The sequence below is a fragment of the Urocampus carinirostris genome, chromosome 2 (assembly GCF_059441175.1).
Source record: "Urocampus carinirostris isolate Australia breed hairy pipefish chromosome 2, RoL_Ucar_1.0, whole genome shotgun sequence".
NCBI classification, from domain to species: domain Eukaryota; kingdom Metazoa; phylum Chordata; class Actinopteri; order Syngnathiformes; family Syngnathidae; genus Urocampus; species Urocampus carinirostris.
In genome coordinates this window covers 25,122,762-25,142,500 of record NC_142350.1, presented here as the reverse complement: position 1 = coordinate 25,142,500, position 19,739 = coordinate 25,122,762, and the positions used below count along the sequence as shown (strand labels likewise).

General features: G+C 37.4%; 1 protein-coding gene across 1 annotated transcript in view; it reads left to right on the top strand.

Annotated features, from left to right (window-relative positions):
- The window catches only part of vps50 (VPS50 EARP/GARPII complex subunit), a 148,568-nt gene that overhangs the window by 77,691 nt on the left and 51,138 nt on the right, over positions 1-19,739 (top strand). Inside the window, exons 14-18 of the mRNA XM_088325993.1 lie at positions 3,276-3,367; positions 5,749-5,843; positions 7,738-7,836; positions 10,281-10,371; positions 11,336-11,518. Coding sequence (XP_088182119.1) covers positions 3,276-3,367; positions 5,749-5,843; positions 7,738-7,836; positions 10,281-10,371; positions 11,336-11,518 — 560 coding nt within the window. The remainder of the gene's footprint in view (positions 1-3,275; positions 3,368-5,748; positions 5,844-7,737; positions 7,837-10,280; positions 10,372-11,335; positions 11,519-19,739) is intronic.

Genomic DNA, 19,739 nt, shown 5'->3' with positions numbered 1-19,739 from the left:
ATTGTTTAAATTAGTTATCCGACTCCATTAACCAAACACAAACTTTATTCTCCTAACAATGCGTGCTTTTTTCTTGATTTTAGGGAAAAAATATTGACAAGAGACAGGCATTTTCACATGGGGGCAGATTTATTTTCTTAATTTATTTTTAAGTGAATTCCATCAAATTTTGCCGAATTATTGTCAAATTAGTCTAATTAGTTTTCGTCGAGCCTTGCTCCCGTTTGTCTCTGCTCCTGTCTGTCTGTCTTGTCTCTTCCGTGTTCCGTTTTTTGACACGTCGGGGCATTGGCCACTGCCGTTGGGGCGTGCTGACTCCTCCCCTGGGGCGGGCCAGGAACTCCTCCCCTGGCCGACTCCTCACGTGGCTTCCACCTAGTCGCCGCCGCCATGTCTGAAGGACTCAGAACAAGAAAGCTTATCAGCTCAAAGCTATGCCATCTTGCCTACCTTTGGGTCAGACAAAGCCTCACATGAGGGGGAAGAAAAAGTTGGGGGGGTGGCCGCATGGTAAAAGATCTCCTCCCCCTCCTCAGTAAAGTCTCTCTATCCGTTTTGTCACATCCGTCGTACCTTTTTCAGCCATAGGATAGTGAAAGGGAGAAACATGGCTGAAGGAGACAAAGCTGTGGATTTCGGCCTTCTTGGTCGCCATTGTTCCCAGGGTGTACAGGCCAACAAGGCCTCTATTTGAGCGTGTGTAAAGAGCAAAAGCTGTTTGCGCGTTTTTTAAGTTGTGATGAGGCCATGATCACCTGAGGTGAGTCCTGTGACCGGTGAATAAAATTGACAATTGGCTAATCTCATTGAAATACTTCTTGGCATGAACATAACACACAGATGCAGATCAATCTTTTTATTACAGAACAGTCGGGAGTTTTCACATTTTTATCAACTGCTGGAGAGTCCAGTCGCTTCTCGTAGGGGCGGTTCTGTGGGCGGAGTTGGCTGGGGTTATCATCCCTACATTAGTAATCTCTTTTCTGTTTAGGTTTTTAAATACTTCATAAAAATGATTTAAAAATATAAATGATAGATTAAGTTATAACTGACTTAGAATACAATACTTTAAAGGAACACGGTGTATGCTTCATCACCTACAAGTTGTCAAGTTGTAAAAAAGTTAATTACTGAAAAAAAACTATTCGTTTAAGTATCACGCAGAAATGCATGAACTTGCATATAAACTTGTATTTTCATAGGTTAAGAAGTTTCCTTTTTTTTCTTTTGTGTCTTTGTAGTATTTATCTGTAGCGGTATTATTGTAGTTGTACCACGTAGTATTTTTGTAGTGGCATTTGTGTCGTATTTTTGTAGTATTTATGTCATGTTTTTGTTGCATTTCTGTAGTAATATTACTGTAGTAGTATTGTTGAAAAACTACTGTATTTCTGTAGTATTTCAGTAATATTTTTCTAGTTACAGTGGGACCTCGCTACTTCGCGGTTCCACATTCGCGGGTTCAGAGCTTCGCGGGTCTAAAAAATAATAATAAAATAAAGTAAAATTTAAAAAAATACAACTTATTTTTTTTTTTATATATATTTTTTTAAGCATTTTTGAAGGTCGGTCGCTACTTTGCGGATTCTCACTTATCATGGGTGGTTTTGGTCCCCATTAATCGGGTCTCTAAAAAATAATAACAATAAAATAATTTTTAAAAATTTTGGTCCCCATTAACCGCGATAACCGAGGGATTTCTGTATAATTAACTGCAGTAGTTATTTATACCATTTCTGTAATATCTTTTTATTCACAATTAAAGAAAATTAATAGATTACCTCCCTGTGTTAAGCACCTAATTTGATGTTTAGTTTTGCAGTACTTTTTCAGTGTTACTGTGTCGTTATTTTTGTAAAAAACTGTCTAGTATTTTTGTTGTATTTCTCTAGTATTTGTACTTGTTATTTCTGTTATTGTATTCCTTTAGTATTTCTATAGTTGTATTTTTGTAGGATTTCTGCAGTGCCATTGATGTGATATTTCTCTAGTATTTGTGTAGTATTTGAGCAAGGGAGTAAACCCCTAAAGCCCCCGATAAGCAAGTAGGCACCTCGCATGGGAGTCCCCCTATCGGTGTGTGAGCGTGTGTGAACGGGTAAGTGTGGAATACATTGTAAATCTCTGAGGGCGGTTTTCAGTGACGATATAAAATGCAGTCCATTTACCATTTGGCCGTGTTACATTTCTGTAGTAGACACACAAAAGGACAATGGGGAGATGGGTGGTAACAAAATAATTTGTTTTTTACTCATCAAACTTTAGTAGATTGTCTGGAGTTTGCCTACTATTGATACGGAGCATCAAAATCTACTTCTGTCTCACATTGACCAGCTATTTAGTGGTACTTTTTTGTCTTTTGGGTTGGGCTTGAAAGAACAACATCAAATACTGGAATGGTTTCCGGCGCTTTTGGACAAATCCATTCTCAAGGATCCCTATTCCCGCAAGGTTTCGCCATCTTTATTTTGTCCGCCTCTTGAAAATACCTTGGCAGGCGCATCTCGTGCTGCCTGTCATCGACCCCGCTTGCTTCAGATTAGGGCAGGTCGATCCAAATATCGATACTGTTGTCTTAGGGTCAATATTCCAGTCCTGAACCAATTTCCTCAAAGCACTGCTTCTTTCTGTCTATAGTGCGGGCTTTTATAAATTAAGTATGAAATGCAAAAAACAAAAAAAACAAAAACAAATTACACTTCTATTTTACCCAATTGACATTCTGAAAAACACAAAAATAAATAAATTAAAATGAGTAAAACAAAAAGCAAATGATCAGCAGTCTCTAAGATTGAAATATTGATTGCACTCTGCTTCAGAGTAATCAATATCATTCTAATGAGTCCCAATTTGGCTCTATTTCTGCTCTTATACATTTAGTACTCTGCAGTAGTCTTCTGCATTGAACTCCATTATTACCCAACACCTTTAAAGCCATTTCCATTTTTGTAAACAAGTGTGACATACACGCTTTGCGTGCATTGTTAGAGCAGAATGTCAGAATTCATGTCGATTTATAGCAGCCCAATTCTTACAAAAAATCAGAGATAGAATTGGCTCAAAATAGCACAAAGTATGTACCAGCAGCAAGCTAGCGACTTTATTTTAGCCATCAAAGTCGACCCCCAAAAACACGTTCTTTTGATGGTTTGAAGGTACTGGAAACATGGAAGAATTGTATTTAAAAGTGCTCGAAAAGTGCCTGACTTTGGCCGTGAATAAGGTGTACACACCTTTTGAAGAACTTTTTGAAAATATCGCCTTTCTTTCAAAAGCTGATTTAGCATCAGGCGAGTGTGAGGAATGGCTGATGGAACGCAGTTACGTCAAGAAGAAGCTGGAGCATGGACTGACGCGCATCTGGCAGGTAGGCCGTCTTGTCCTCCTAAAGCGCACAACGACGCCAATGTTTTTGATTCAAATCAGCGCCAAATTTGATATCTCCTTCCAAAACATTTTGTCACGTGACAGAGGAAGGTCGTGCATTTTACACCTAGGCCTTCGGTAGTGCTACGTCTAAAACAATCCAATCATTAGTAACTTCAATTTTAGGATAAGAAAACATGAATTGTTGCTACAATTGCGATGCATATGAAAAAGCATTGATAATAACCTCATAAAATTGCACTATTATTTAGGAATGCAGCCACATTTTATTCACCAGAAATATTTATTATGCTCAAAATCCATTACTGTGTTGTACAAATTCCGTGAGTTTCAGTTCCAGCAATATGTTATTATATTGCCATCCGAGCTAATGTTGAAAGTTGAACCTGTCCTGCCGTATTTTGAACGCAAGTTTTTTTTTTAATTTTCGTTATCAAATTGACAGAAGCAGTGGACAAGAGGATAATGTATTTTTCTTCACCATTTCGTTGTAATACTTCTATAATCGCCCCCTTACCAATCATAGTAGAAACCGCTGATGTTTCCTTTTGCCTGCTAGAAGACTGGTCCGCCAAATCCAAACCTGATTGGCTAAACCAACACCTTTACACACATCGATCATATGATACAGGGCCCTCAGAATTGTTTGTGAAGGCCTATGGGCAGATTTCTGAGCTTTGCAACAACTAATGGCTGAAATGTGATTGGTTAAACGCTTAAATTTGAAAGCAACCATCTGAAAACAACACAACCAGGGAAGCGATGAAAGGAAGCTAACAGAAAACTTGGAATTATTTATCATAACGATCACGTGATTTTGATATTTATAGGCCAGCAGAGAAGGCCTTGCAGGCCTTTACGGACCACCACTGCGTTATTACTATATTTTTACGATGATCAGTTTAAATTTTTGTAGACATTTAAAGTAAAGAGAGAAGACGCCAATGAATTTCAAACTTGCAAGGAGAACAGGGGGGGGCGAGCCTTCAGATAAGAAATTCCAACATGTTCTGAAAGCAATCCTTTCTTTTTATTAAATCTCCTCGGTTATCAAAATAGATCCGCCCTAAAGGGTGTAGATTGTCACTCTCTGCCAATCATGTCAGTGTTATTTGATAATGATGTTCCTAATAGTCAAAACAACAACCAAAAAGTGTGCAATAATAATCAAGATAACAAGCTGGCCTCTTATGCAATCTCTTTTGCAGGTGTCCAATCTTAAAAACAGAAAAAAAACGTATCAATGTTACTAATATCTTATTACCAGGATGTAATGATCAGAAATAGAGTAAAAATAAGGCCTGGATTGATTTACATATATAAATTCTCGGCAAATTTTAGAATGATTTTGGAAGAATTCGTCATGTCTTCAAAAGACGCTTAGATTTCTCATGCCAGTTGGAAATAAAAATTCTTAGGAAATTACATTAGCCCGTCACTGTTGAGGTGTCAGAACCAATCCACGGGCTACTCAGCTTTTCTTAAGCGGCTTTCACTTCAGTGAGCATTGCCTTTGAGCAGGGGTCCCCAAACTACAGCCCGCGGGCCAGATACAGCCCGCCTCCACACTTGGTCTGATCCCCTCAACAATACAGGAGAGCATTTTGATGTATTTTTTTTTTTTTTCTGGAGTTTGAGTGTACATTTAATGGTTGTAACGGGATTTGAACTCGGGTTGCCGCAGTTAGACACCAAACTCTTACCACTGGCTTTTATCCCATTACCGCACAGTCTTTAGTCATGCAGGATTCCCAAAGGGTCCTTGAAAATTCTTAAAAGGCATTTAATTCATTATTCTAAAAATAATGCCTTGATTGTCATTAAAATAATATAAATCCAATTTTCAAGAAGTTTTTAAAATGTCAACACAAAAACTTCAAATTATCGATTGTCCACGTCCAGTTTTTTTACTAAGTGTTTGCTTTTATGATGCAACACTCAAAATGTGTCTTGATTATTGCAGTGTCATGTTTTTTTCCCCAAAATGTTTGACACTGCACCAAAACGTTTTTTTTCCATGCCTTAGGAATTAATAGTCATCTACATTAAACAACCTTTTAATTCTTGTTTTGTTTGTTGCAATTGCTATTTTTTGCCGACTTGTTTTCAAAAGCCATTATAAAAGTCTTGAATTGAACTTGCCTTAAGCTTTAGGAACCTTGTCATGGTACCAGAAACGAATGTTAATTTCGTTGTGCATTTCATATGTTACACAACGGTTATTTGGTTGTGGAAATCAATAGATCTTTACATGTAGGCACTTGTGCAATGGTCACACTTTTTCTGTTCCAAATTATTTCCGGCCCCTCATCAGAGAAGGGTTAAGGTTCTCTAACAATATATTTCCTTTTTTTTCCCCAGGATGTCCAGTTAAAAGTGAAGGCCTATATCCTGGGGACAGACATGTCCAACTTCAAGTATGACGACTTTATCGTGGTATTGGATGTCATCAGCAGGTATTGCTTATGCTTATCGGTCGTTTCACGCTTCTCCATTTTTGCCACCCGAATTCTCGTCTAAACATCCCAAAAAATCTTGTTTCTAAATTCAAACAACAATCGGGGCGTGTTATTTGTTAGTTCACATAATTTAGCTTGAATTGCTACAAGAAGGAAACGGGCACATCTGCTCTGTGCTTGCAAAACTGCTCAAACATATCATAAAGTTAATTAATGTGGAGGGAAGTCCATTGGTGGGTTATACTGTAGAGCAGGAGTCTCAAACTCAATTGACTCTGGAGTCCACTGGAGCTGAAGTCTGGCTTAGACTAGGCTAACCGTGTTTTCCAGAAGAAAAGCTCAGATCAAAATTTATCGGAAAATATATACAGCGTATGTATTTTTAAAAACGCTCCACGAAATAAGATCTAATAAAAACATCAAGACTGATTATGATAATCAATTAGTAATAAAATAATCCATCATTTGCCTGGGCTGCACTTACATTGAAGGGACAGCCTGAATCATTTGACCATTAAATTTTACTGTATCGCGTTGTGCAACCAAAAACAAGTGCTAAATTGGAAGAGGACAACCTACGGAGAATTGTTGACCAAATTGCAACATTGTTTTTACTATTTTACCCAGCCTTTTTCAAAAAATAAAAAAAAGGAGGGGGGAAAAAAACGAAGAAAGTGGGTAAAGAAAAAAAAAGAGAAATAAAAAAAAAAAACAAAAGAAAAAAAGGCCCGTGCTTATTTATTATTAATGATTCTGAACTAAATAGATTTTAGGGATCATAGATTTGTATTCAAAGATAACAACCTACATACAAACGCGGGTAATTACCACAAAACGGTCATAAATCCGTTAGAAAAGTGCGATCTGCTGTTGAGACTTTATAGTTACTGTGTATGTAGTAAAGCCCTTGTTGTATAGTGGTTTGTTTATCGCGGTTTTGCATTGTGCATTGTGTTCTGCAGCAGACAACACACTGCAAATGCGGGGCAGGTTTATGAGGGCTGAGTATGTGTGTGTGTGTGTATGTGACTATGATAGGCCGACATATGCTGTCAGTCAAATAGTTTGGCCAGCGCACAAGTCATTAGGTCCACCAAAATAAAACTGTTAAGTCCAGCGACAGCTAGTATTTTAGCGGCCTGTTACATTGAAAAGAAAATCATTGATATAATCCGACTCTGAGGAAAGTCAGAAGTGCGTGAAAACAGCTAGTGCTCCGTGGATTGTTACCAGGAAGAAACTGAGTCGGCGTCACAAGAGAATGAGCGGGTCGGGATTACTGCAGTTACATAATAACTATTACAAGCCACTCCTGCCAAACCTTTGTCTCACCAACGCCAGATCCATTACTCATGAAACGGACAATCTGGAACTACAACTTTTGGGAAAATGCTGCAATTGTGACTCTTGTATTTCAATCATTATGGACTCCTGGATCAACCCGAGGATCCCGATGCAAGTGTACAGCTCAAGTACTAACCGTCATTGTGCTTCGCAGTTTGTTTTTTTAGACACATTTACTTGCGTCCCCGGCCTACTCTTTGCATACACTGGCCTATTACAATAGCACACAATGATGGTCACGCCCACCCAACACACACAAAGCCTTCCGCCACCTGTCCCTGTGACAGCATTTTCTGTGTGTTGTGTGCTGCAGAGCGCAATTAAAATCGGCGAAATATCGAAACCACAAAAGACAAACTGCGATTTAGCAAGGTATTACTGTACTAACAAAAGGATTCCTATCTCTTCTTCAAAAAAGAACTTGTTAGCTGCCATTGACTGATATAGACGTCTATGATGTTTTATGGAGAGCAGTAACACTAATAACTTTCCTTTCCTCTCATTTATGATGGTTGTGGCCAGTATTTCATACTTTTGTCTTTTCCAGGCTGATGCAAGTGGGCCAAGAGTTCTGCAGCAGTCAATCGGAAGTCTTGCAAGAGTCAATTAAACGACAGAGCCTTAACTACTTCAAAAATTATCACAGGTAACTTTAGGGTTATGGTTTCCGGTTAGGGGTTCCAATTAGAATTGTAAATGTCTTTATTGTTGATATCAATGTTGTGAAACATTGTATGCAACCAGATAAGACAGGGCACTCCAGGGTAAAACATGGAATATAGAGACTTTAAAGACATGAGATTATCAGGATGAATCGGCAAAAAAATAATAATTATAATATGGTGCTTGGGGGCAGCACGGCGGCGCGGTGTTTAGCGCTTGTGCGGCACAGTTCATGTCATGGGAACCTGTCGTGGGTTCAAATCCAGCTCCAGACATCCTGTGCGGAGTTTGTATGTTCTCCCCGTGCTTGCGTGGGTTTCCTCCGGGCACTCGGGTTTCCTCCCACGTTCCAAAAACATGCATTTCAGGTGAATTGGCCGGTCCAAATTGTCCCTAGGTGTGAATGAGCGAATGAGTTGTCTGTCCCTGTGTGCCCTGCGATTGGCTGGCAACCAGTTCAGGGTGTCCCCTGCCCACTGCCCGGAGATGGCTGGGATGGGCTCCAGCACCCCCGCGACCCTAATGAGGATAAGCGGTACGGATGATGAGATGAGATGAGATGAGATGGTGCTTGGAAAACTTGGCCCAAGTTATAATAAGAGTTACACAGTACAGCTTTGTAACAATAGCGTATTGAAAAGAAACACTATAACATTTAGCAGCAGTAATTAAAATAAAAAATATAATTCACAAGGTATATAATGTACATCTATATGTTTATTTTTGACAGTTTCATGCAGTAGTATATATTTTTCCCCAGTTTCATTTGGCAACAGCGAAAAGGGGAAAGAAAAAACAAATTGTCGCAAGATTTGTTTTCACGGTTTGGTGCATTTGTTAGGTAAGGGTTGGTTAGGATTAGAGTGCAACCCATTTTGCGCCGGTCGCCATTCCAACTAAAAATGTCAGCTGGAGTTGAGACCTTTGACTGAACTTAGGTGGCAGTCGATATGGAATGACTTGGGATCATGAATGAGCTGGAAGCACCTTTATGCTGGTCTTGGCTAACCCAAGCAATTCAAAAGACCCTACACCGCTCCAGTATGCTGGAACAAAAAAGACCAATTCAAATCCAATAAAACAGAAATATATGAAATTATATAACTAAGTAAAAAATATATAGTTTTTTTTTTTTATATAAATGTAAATAAATTAATACAAGTGAAAACAAATACAAAAATATATGATTTCATAAAGAAATCATACTAAAATCTTTTATCATTTCTAAAACATTTTTAGAAATACAAAATTTAAAAGATCAAATCTCTATTTTTATAGATTTTACAATTCCATTCCACATAAGCGAAAAAACTACAAAACGTCAAAAAAGAGATCTGTTTTTTTCACATGAAAGCGATTACATAAATAGTTGATTAATGACAAAAGCTCCGCACTCATATTTCATGCAAAAGACTTGATAAGCATGACGTAGGTTTAAAATATTGAAATGAGAGGGCGGGGCTTGGATAAGACGAATTGTATTTTCTGTTATTATGTAAATTCTGATGGCCATATTTTTTTTTTTGTGTTAAGTTTTTCATCACTTTTTCAATTTTTTTTTTACATTATCAATAAATCTGCCAATTAAATGAGCTATTAGTCGGTTCATTATTTAATTAAGCATTTTTTTCATTAGTGTATAAATATACATTTTTCTAGATTCCTTAGAGCTTTTTATATTTTTTTCCTTTCTTTTCTCATTTCCTTCTATCATTATTTATTTTATTCCTTTTTATTTCCATTCGGTCTTTCTGTGTATTTTGTTTCGTCTGTCTCTTTATCTTTCTTTCTTCCTTCTCTCCCTTTTCTCCTATTTCCTTTATATTTATGCTATATTATTATTGATTATAACATATATGGTTGGTTGCTTGGATCCCTTAAGCACACGGGTGATAGGGGCACAGTTTCCTGTGGTGTGTTTTTGGCAAGTACAGCCTGGTGGCACTCATCCCCCTCCATGCCAACATATACGGTCTCGAACCGGAGACGCTTCGCGTGCCATGCGAATGTGCGAACCACTGCACTACAAAAATATATACATAATTGTATAATCTATATTATATTTGTTTTTGTATTATATTTGAGAAACACAGTGGGAATTGACGTGACATTTATCCCCCTCCCTTTGTTATTGTCTGATTGATTGCAACGTTTAAACAGTAAAATGTATGCAAACCACAAAGGGGAACTCAGTGCACTGCAAATGCTTGTTTTTTGCAACTATTGTTTGAATTTGGAGTGAAGATACGTAGCATTTGGAGCTTTTGATCGGGCTCCTTTCTTCTTTTTCTTCAGTGCCTCCAGAAAACGCACTAATTCCATAACTTTTTAAATAAGTCATCCAGAAAGGTCCTCATTTTTAAAGCATGTTAGTTTTTTTTTTTTTATTTGACTCATTCCTTTTTTTGGGGGGGGACTCTTATGTAGGGCACGACTGGAGGAGTTGAGAATGTTTCTGGAGAACGAAACTTGGCAACTTTGCCCCGTCAAATCCAACTTCAATATATCACAGTTGCACGTGAGTATCCTAGTATCTTTTCTGCTCTTAACTGTACATATTTTCCTTCAATACATTTGAGAATTGGAGTGTTTTTTGTTATTTGGATCCCCCCTAGTAATTAAGGCGGGACGGAGGCTACCTGAAGTCAGACCAGTTGAGAAGCAAATTAATCCCCTATTGCTTTTTAACAAATTTGGGAATTTTCATTGTGCATGATGTTTCGCATTCTGATTGGCTTAGCAGTCGCCCCACACCATTCTGACCTCTGTTGTACACACAGGTAAAAGGGCTTGACGAAGCTACATTATGTTTGAGCAGATTTTTGTCATTTTCAAGTGTCTCTAAAGGTTATCATGTCAGCAAAAGAGGAAGATGCTTTCTAACGCCAACAAAGTTGGACTTCTTTACATGCTTAACTTGCCCTTGAGCCACATGCGAAACTTTGGCGCCCTCGTGCTCTTTGATAATGGGAAAATATATGGTTTCTCTAGGACTCAACAGCACAAACAGGATTCATTGTGAATGTTTTCTGAAAAATAAAGATACACATTTTGTGTTTCCATTCTTATGAGGCTAATATAAGGCTTTTATTTTTTGCTGCTACAGACATTATATATATATATATATATATATATATATATATATATATATATATAAAATTAAGGATCGACTGATATGGGTTTTTCAGTGTCTGATGGTGTGACACCTCGTCTGTAAAATGCAGTCCAAATGGTGTCCTATATATACTCGACAGAACCCATTAATAAGTCAGTATGGTCTCTGCATGTAACATTATATTAAATACTTGCACGACTTCCATTTTGTCTCCGAGCCATACTCGTGAAAGGAGCCATAAGTTCCTGACTTGTGTTATGACATATAAGAATTTTAGGTTTAAGGCAAATGCACTTGCCTGGTGTTTGATCACATTTTTTGGTTTCCAGTTTTTCTTGAATCCTTTTTTGTTTTTTAAATTGGTCAGGAGTTCAAGTTCATGGAGCAGTGGCGCTCCCCTCCGCTTAGCCCGAGCAGACAGGACGCACCTCTCATCGGGCTTCAAGAGCAGCAGACTCTCTTCCAGCAATATCTTCAAGAGGGGAACCCCTTTGAGATGCACATCCAGCAAAAAGAGGATGAGACGGAGGATGTGCTGGCATCCAATGGGGTGAGTGCAAAACACAGCGCAATCTAAGGCGAGGGGGCGGGGGTCAATGGGCCAGCGCTAAACCATAATGGTCAATCGAGCCGACCATCCCAAATCAGCCTCAGTGAGTCAAATATCAAATGTGGGTTTTTGGTTTAAAGTAGAAGAAATTAGCTTTAAAATTAAACCTCTGCTTTATGATTAACTACTTTGAATGCCGGCCTTTTTTCACCCAAAAGCGCAAAAAAAAAACACCTTTCAAGTTTTCGTTTTGGGTGTGATGTCATTCAAAAATTTTGACAGTTTCATTTCAACAAAGGCATTTGTACATATATGAGAAAATAACACCATACTGAAATACATTTTTAGCTCATATTTATTTAAATACATCATTGGTTGGTTGGTTGGATCCCTTCACCACTGGGAGCGCTATTTCCTGTGGTGTGTCTTGGGCAAGCACAGCCTGGTGGCGCCCATCCCTCTCTAGGCCAACATATGTGTCCACCCGGTCTCGAACCGCGGACGTTTCTACTGAAGGAAATATCAAATAATGTGCTTGAAACTTACTTGAAACTTGCTTTAAAAGAACTACAGTATAACATGTAAATATCTGCATATATATTCATTCATAAATGAGTAAAATGGGATCCGTTTCCAGGATGGGGCCCCTTGGCCACATATTTTACTTTACGCAAATAGTTGCCCTCCCCATCTCAGGGTAAAGTTGAGTACTTTGCTCTTAAAAGAAAATCCAGACATGGGTTTTTGTTTTTTGGGTGTGGTTTTTTTCTTTTTGGTGGGAAATTATGTGTGCTTGTCAATATGTTTGTGAGTAATTTGGTTTGTTTTGTCAATGGAGGTGTTAGTAATTAATGTAGTGTTTCTGTATGCTTCAAAAATCAGTGAGACTCAATACAAAGCATGAGCAATCTAAATATTGTTTCATATAATGTACATGGGCTAAACCACCCCATCAAGAGAAAGAAGATATTGAATCAACTTAAGACATTGCAGAGCTCAATAGCCTTATTACAAGAGACACATTTGACCGAGATTGAACATAAGAAGCTAAAAAGAGAATGGGTGAACCAGGTGTTCTACGCATCCTATGGTAAAAGGAGGGGAGTAGCAATTTTACTTGGAAAAGGGGTGACGTTTAAAGTCGAAAAAGAAGTGAAGGACAATCTGGGGCGATATATAATGATTATAGGGTCAATGGCCGGTTGGGAAATATCAATAATGAATGTTTATGCACCAGTTGAGGAAAAGGGGACATTTTTTCAAGTATTAGCTAAAGTAATAACCAACTGTGTGAAGGGAATGTTACTTATAGGAGGTGACTTTAACACTGTACAGAATTGCAAAGTGGACAAGTATCCTTCAGTACATGGAACAAATACAAAGACGTCGAGGATGTTAAATAACATAACTAAAGAATTGGGATTGATAGATCCATGGAGAGAGAAGAATCCCCAAACTAAAGACTATACTTTCTATTCAAACCCGCATGGCAACTATTCGAGAATTGATTACTTTTACATTTCAAGACAACATATGCATACAGTAGTAGAGTGTGGTATAGAGAATATTACTATAAGTGACCATTCTCCAATTACTTTGAAATTAAGTTTAGACAATGAACCCCATTTTAGGTATTGGAGGATGAATGTATCTCTCCTCTCAGATAAAAACGTAGTACAGGAAATAAAACGGTGTATAAAAGAATATTTCCAAATCAATGACAACAATGAGGTTTCTCCATCAATATTATGGGAAGGAGGGAAAGCTGTAATAAGGGGGAAATTAATTGAAATATCGTCCCGACTGAAACGAATACGCTTAAAGAATCAGAAGGAATTGGAGGATAAGATTAAGGAACTAGAAGAAGAACATAAAAAAACACCAAATGAAGCCAGATTACAGGTATTAAAAACAACCAGAAGTAAATTAGATGAACTTTTGACAAATAAAGCAGAAGGGGCTCTGCGCTTTGTGAACCAGAGATACTATGAAATGGGCAATAGAGCCAGTCGACTGCTAGCCTTCCAACTTAAAAAGGCCCAAACAGATAGAATTATATCACAAATAAAACATCCTATCTCTAAACAATGTTTAGTAAAACCCAAAGGTATAGCAGATGCATTTGCAGATTATTATAAAGAATTATACAAGGACTCAGAAAATGACTTAGATAACTACACGGCACTAAACTTTTTAGGAAAACTACATTTACCAACACTAACAGGGGGGGATACATTAGAAATTATTCGCCCCATTACAAAACAGGAAATACAAGATACAATAAATAACTTAAAAATAAATAAATCACCAGGAACGGACGGACTCCCGGGGGTGTTCTACAAAAGCTTTAAGGAAGTATTAACACCAGTACTGCAGAAAGTATTTAACTATGCTCTAACAAAAGGAGATCCCCCCAAATCATGGTCGGAAGCCATCATAACAGTCCTGCACAAAGAAGGAAAAGACCCAATATTGTGTGAAAGCTATAGACCAGTTAGTTTACTTTGTAATGATATAAAAATTCTTACAAGCATACTGGCAAAAAGAATGCAGAAATTTATAGCGAAATTAATAAGAAATGATCAAACAGGGTTTATTCCGGGAAGACAGGGTGCAAACAATATTAGGAGGATACTAAACATAATTACGAGCACAAAATCTAAGACCCAACCCTCGATGTTACTGAGCTTGGATGCACAAAAAGCTTTCGATAGGGTGAAATGGAGCTTCTTACATCAATCACTTATAGCTTTTGGCTTCCCTCCAATATTTGTTGAATGGGTGAAAATAATCTATAAAAATCCGAAATCTCGTTTTAGAGTAAATGGTCACTGTTCAGATTTCTTTGAAATCAAAAGAGGAGTCCGGCAAGGGGATTGTTTAAGCCCACTCTTGTTTGCAATAAGCATAGAACCACTCGCAGAATCAATTAGACAAAATGAGCAAATAAGGGGGATATTGGATGAAGGAGGAACAGAACATAAAATATCATTGTTTGCAGACGACCTGTTGGTAATGCTGAAGGAACCTTCGTTATCAATACCACCACTGTTGGAGAGCCTTAAAATATATGGAGAAGTAGCTGGGTATTCAAATAATGAGAGCAAATCAATAGCAATGATGATATCAGGAAAATGTCCAACAGATGTGATTGAAAGGTTTGATTTTAAATGGACAAATAAAGGGTTTAAATATTTGGGGGTGACCATTACACCACATTCCACACAGCTGTTTGATGCAAATTATGGAATGTTGATAAAAGAAATAAGGAAAGATTTGGAAAAATGGGAAATTTTGCCCTTAAGTCTTATCGGCAGGATAGAAACAATCAGAATGAACATATTACCAAGACTATTATTTCTGTTTCAATCCCTTCCAATTCTGATCCCGGCATCCACATTTAAAATGTTAAATAAGTTAATAGCAAAATTCCTTTGGCAAAACAAGAAACCTAGAATAAAATACAAAACCCTGTTAGCTCCTAAAGAAAAGGGGGGCCTAGACCTACCCAATATTAAATATTACTATTGGGCAGCTCAAATTAAAGCACTCATCTTGTGGATTACTACAGACAAAGATGCGATATGGGTGGACATGGAGCAACGATCTTGTCCAAATATGCTGGTGGAATCGTTACCATACATATCAGTCACGAGGTGGAAGAAATTAAAACTCCAGAATGAATGGATTAAGGGAACTATTAAAACTTGGTCAACAATACAAAAAAAATTAAAAATATCAAGATCTGTGAATAGGGCTACCAAAATAGCGAAAAATCCAGACTTTAAACCTGGGGGTATGGAGGTAGGGTTTCAAAAATGGGCCCAAAAAGGACTGATGTTGATTACCCAAGTATTGGAAGCACAGGCAATGAAATCATTCGAACAACTCCAACAAGAGTTTGACCTACCCAGAAATGATTTTTACAAATATTTGCAACTAAGGCATTACCTCCAGAAACACGAGGAATGGGGGAAAATATGTAAGGAGCCAACTAAGGTAGAGGAATTATTAATATCGTATACAAAAGGACAATCAATAAAGGGGGTTATATCAAAACTATATAAAGCCCTGAGAATGGATCTCAGTAATGAGGACATGGCAGTTAAGGAAAAATGGGAACAAGAAACTAATGTAGCGATAAAAGACAACGAATGGGAAAAAACATTGAAAGAGGGACACAAAATAACCAACAGCCCGACATGGAGGGAGTTTGAATGGAAAGTAAAAATGCGATTCTTCTATACACCCTCTATCACTTCAAAATATAAAAATACCTCAAATCTATGCTGGCGTAACTGTGGGGGGGTCGGTGACTTAACGCATATTTTCTGGAATTGCCCTGTAATATTAAATTTTTGGAGAAGTATCCAGAGAGAAATAAAATTAATCACGGGCTGGGAGTTGCGGTTGGACCCAAAGGCTTACGTAATAGGAATTTTGCCAGAAGAATTACTATCTGGTCAACAGAAATATATACTAAGGGTAATGCTTCTGGTAGCAAAGAAAATGATCACAGTGTCCTGGCTGAAACCACAACCTCCTGACATAAAACAATGGAGAGACAAATTAAAGCAAATGTACATTATGGAAAAAATCACTGCAAGACTTCAACTGAAACTTGACCAATTCGAGAAAAGATGGGAGCCTATCACACAAATTTTACTTGATGTCTAAACACCTCCCCCTATTTATTATGTGCGTTGTTTTTTTTTTTCTTTTTTTTCTTTTTTATTTTTTTTTATTTGTGGGTGTATATTTTGATTTATTATTTTATATATATATATGTATATGTATATATATATATGTATATGTATATATATATATATATATATATTTTTTTTTTTTTTTGTATGGATGTATTGTATGAACATTTATTCTTCCTTTCTATTAATAGTATTTTTTTCTTCTTTGTTGTTTCTTCTGTTATTTATGAGTGTGTCAAGTGTATATATTTTGTGTTGATGTATGATGGAGGAATCAAACCTCTGTCAAAATTGGTGTGAGAAATAAAAAGTTAAAAAAAAAAAAAAAAAGAAAATCCAGCAGTGGTCATAAGTCTGAAGCAGTGGTTCTTAACTGGATTTGATGGAACTCGGGGGGCTTTAGTGAATCAGAGTCATGTGATTTTGAGCGACACCTCTTGTCCCCCATTTAAGGCCATCAATGACTACAGGGAAGATTTACTGTATTCCGCACGCAATTTCGGATTCGGTGTTTTCCCTCTTTTTATGTTTTTCTAACTTAACACATTGATTTTTTTAATAGTTGTCTTGTTTAAAATATAAAACCTTAACATAATTCTCCAAAGTTAATAAGGAAAAAAACAACTGTATATTTTAAGTTATTTTTTTCTTGGCAAAATAAAATAAAAATATTTAAATTCAGTATTTTTTAGATGGCAGGTGGATTTGTTCAGTTTTAGTAGATTTTTTCCTGTCTGAGTTCAAATTAAATAATTGTATATTTTACTACATTCTTGAAATAATATATTTGTTTTCTCACAATTTTCAGATTAAATTATTAACTTGTTTTTTTCTAATTGATAATAATAAAAAACAACATTGAAATTAAATAAATAATACAAAAAATATACTTAAAATGTCTGCTACAAAAAATGAGTTAGAAGTGTTTTTATTAAATTAATCCGGTTATAATAAAAATAATACTTAAAATGTCGGACAGAGAAGACAAATGGGCAAAGGTACTGCTGTCTGCTATATGAAACAATTTTAAGGAGTCCTTTTCTTATTTTGATAAATTCAGAAAATAAACACTATATTAAAATAAGAATAGTCAACCCTATACTTTTTTATAATGGGTCAGATTTGTTTTTTCCAGTGCAAAGCCCTCAAAAAATGGTAATATGTCATCACTAAATGTAAGGGTGTTCCACATGGTTCCGTTTTGAGGCCTCTGCTTTTTTTTCTCAGGGGTGATGTTTAAAGTGCGCTATGAATATTCTTTAAGGTGGGGTCCGTCGTTTGAAGTGTCCTTAAAAAGTTTAAAATGGAGTACTTTCTCCATTAAGTGTTAGTTGACAATGCCCAACTTATTTCATAGAGCCTTTTTTTTATGTTTTTCTAACGCGCCTATCTGCTTTTGTATTTTATCATCAGTGTTCTAGCCACAGAGAACATTAGACTGGAGGAAAGGAGGTGGCGGTCCATGGGGAATGTGGAGTGATTCTTTTATTTTAGGACGAAAATGGTGAAAGTAAGAAAAAAACTGCTAAATACAGTCCAAATGCCAAACCAAACCCTAGAAAAGATTAAAAAAAACAAGAGTACATCAGAGAGCATCTATAAGAGTCACATACATGCACACGCAACAAAAGGATCTGCAATGGTGATTTCGGCCAGAAGATGTGAGCAAGTAAAATATTTTGAAGTACTGGACACCACCTTTAAGTGAACTGCATTCGAACAATCAAATTACAATTTTAAAAAGGTGAAAAAACACCTCTCCAAACCTTTTGCCGATTCCATTGATTATCAATGCTCAAGCTAACATTGTAAGTTAGTTGTTTTTTTTATTCACCATTATTCAAAGTAAATACATTAACTATTTGTCTAGTATTTCCAGTTCAGAGCCTCTTTCCCTTTCTCCCTACTGCGATTTTATATTGTGTCCTGTCTTGTGTTGTGTAAATTCACATATGTTTTTGGCATATTGGTTATCGCACGACTTTTAATTCTGTTATTTTTTAAATGTTATATATATATATATATATATATATATATATATATATATACAGGACTGTCTCAGAAAATTTTCTGTAATGCAATTAAAAAAACAAAAATGTCATACATTCTGGATTCATTACACATCAACTGAACTATTTCAAGCCTTTTATTATTTGAATATTGCTGATTTTGGCTTACAGCTAAAAAAAACTCAAAAATCGTATCTCAAAATATTAGAATACTTCCTCAGACCAAGTAAAAAAATAATTTTATAACAGCAAAACTAAATCAAACATTTGAAAATGTCCATTGATGCACTCAGTACTTGGTTGGGAATCCTTTTGCACGGATTACTGCATCAATCCGGCGTGGCATGGAGGCAATCAGCCTGTGGCATTGCTGATGTGTTATTGATGCCCAGGATGCTTCGATAGCGGCCTTCAGCTCATTTGCATTTGTAGGTCTGGTGTCTTTCATCTTCTTCTTAACTATACCCCACAAATTCTCGATGGGGTTCAGGTCAGGGGAATTAGCAGGCCAATCAAGGACAGTGATGCCATGGTCAGTGCACCAGTTACTGGTGGTTTTGGCACTGTAGGCAGGTGCCAGATCATGCTGGAAAATGAAATCCTCATCTCCATAGAGCTTTTCAGCAGATGGAAGCATGTAGTGCTCTAAAATCTCTTGGTACACAGTTGCATTTACTCTGGACTTGATGAAACACAGTGGACCAACACCAGCAGCTGACATGGCTCCCCAAACCATTGCTGACTGTGGGAACTTCACACTGGATTTCAAGCAACTTGGATTTTTCTCCTCTCTAGCCTTTCTCCAGACTCTGGCGCCTTGACTTCCAAATGAAATGCAAAACTTGCTTTCGTCTGAAAAGAGGACTTTGGACCACTCTGCAACTGTCCAGTGCTTCTTCTCCATAGCCCAAGTCAGACGCTTCTTCCGTTGTCTTGAGTTCAGAAGTGGCTTGACCATGGGAATACGGCTATTGTAGCCCATTTCCCGGACACGTCTGTGAACTGTGGCTTTTGATACCTGGACTCCAGCTTCAGCCCACTGTCTTTGAAGCTCCCCCAAATTCTGGAAGCAGCTCTTCTTCACAATTTTGTTAAGGCTGCGGTCATCTTAGGGAGTGCGCCGATCAGCTGGCTTGTGTACTAACAGACATTTTCAACACCTCGCTAGACCAAGCCAAAGTACCATCATGCTTCAAATTTGCCAACATCATCCCAGTGCCAAAGAAACCCCAGATCTTATCACTCAACGATTACCGGCCCGTTGCACTGACTCCTATCATAATGAAGTGCTTTGAGAGACTGGTTAAAGAGCACATCACCTCCAGTCTCCCCTCCTCATTCAACCCCTTTCAGTTTGCCTACAGGACAAACCGCTCCACCAGGGATGCCATCTCCTCTGCGCTTCACCTGAGCCTGACACATCTAGAGGAGAAGAACACCCATGTGCGGATGCTGTTCCTGGACTTCAGTTCAGCATTCAACACCATCATCCCACAACATCTGGTA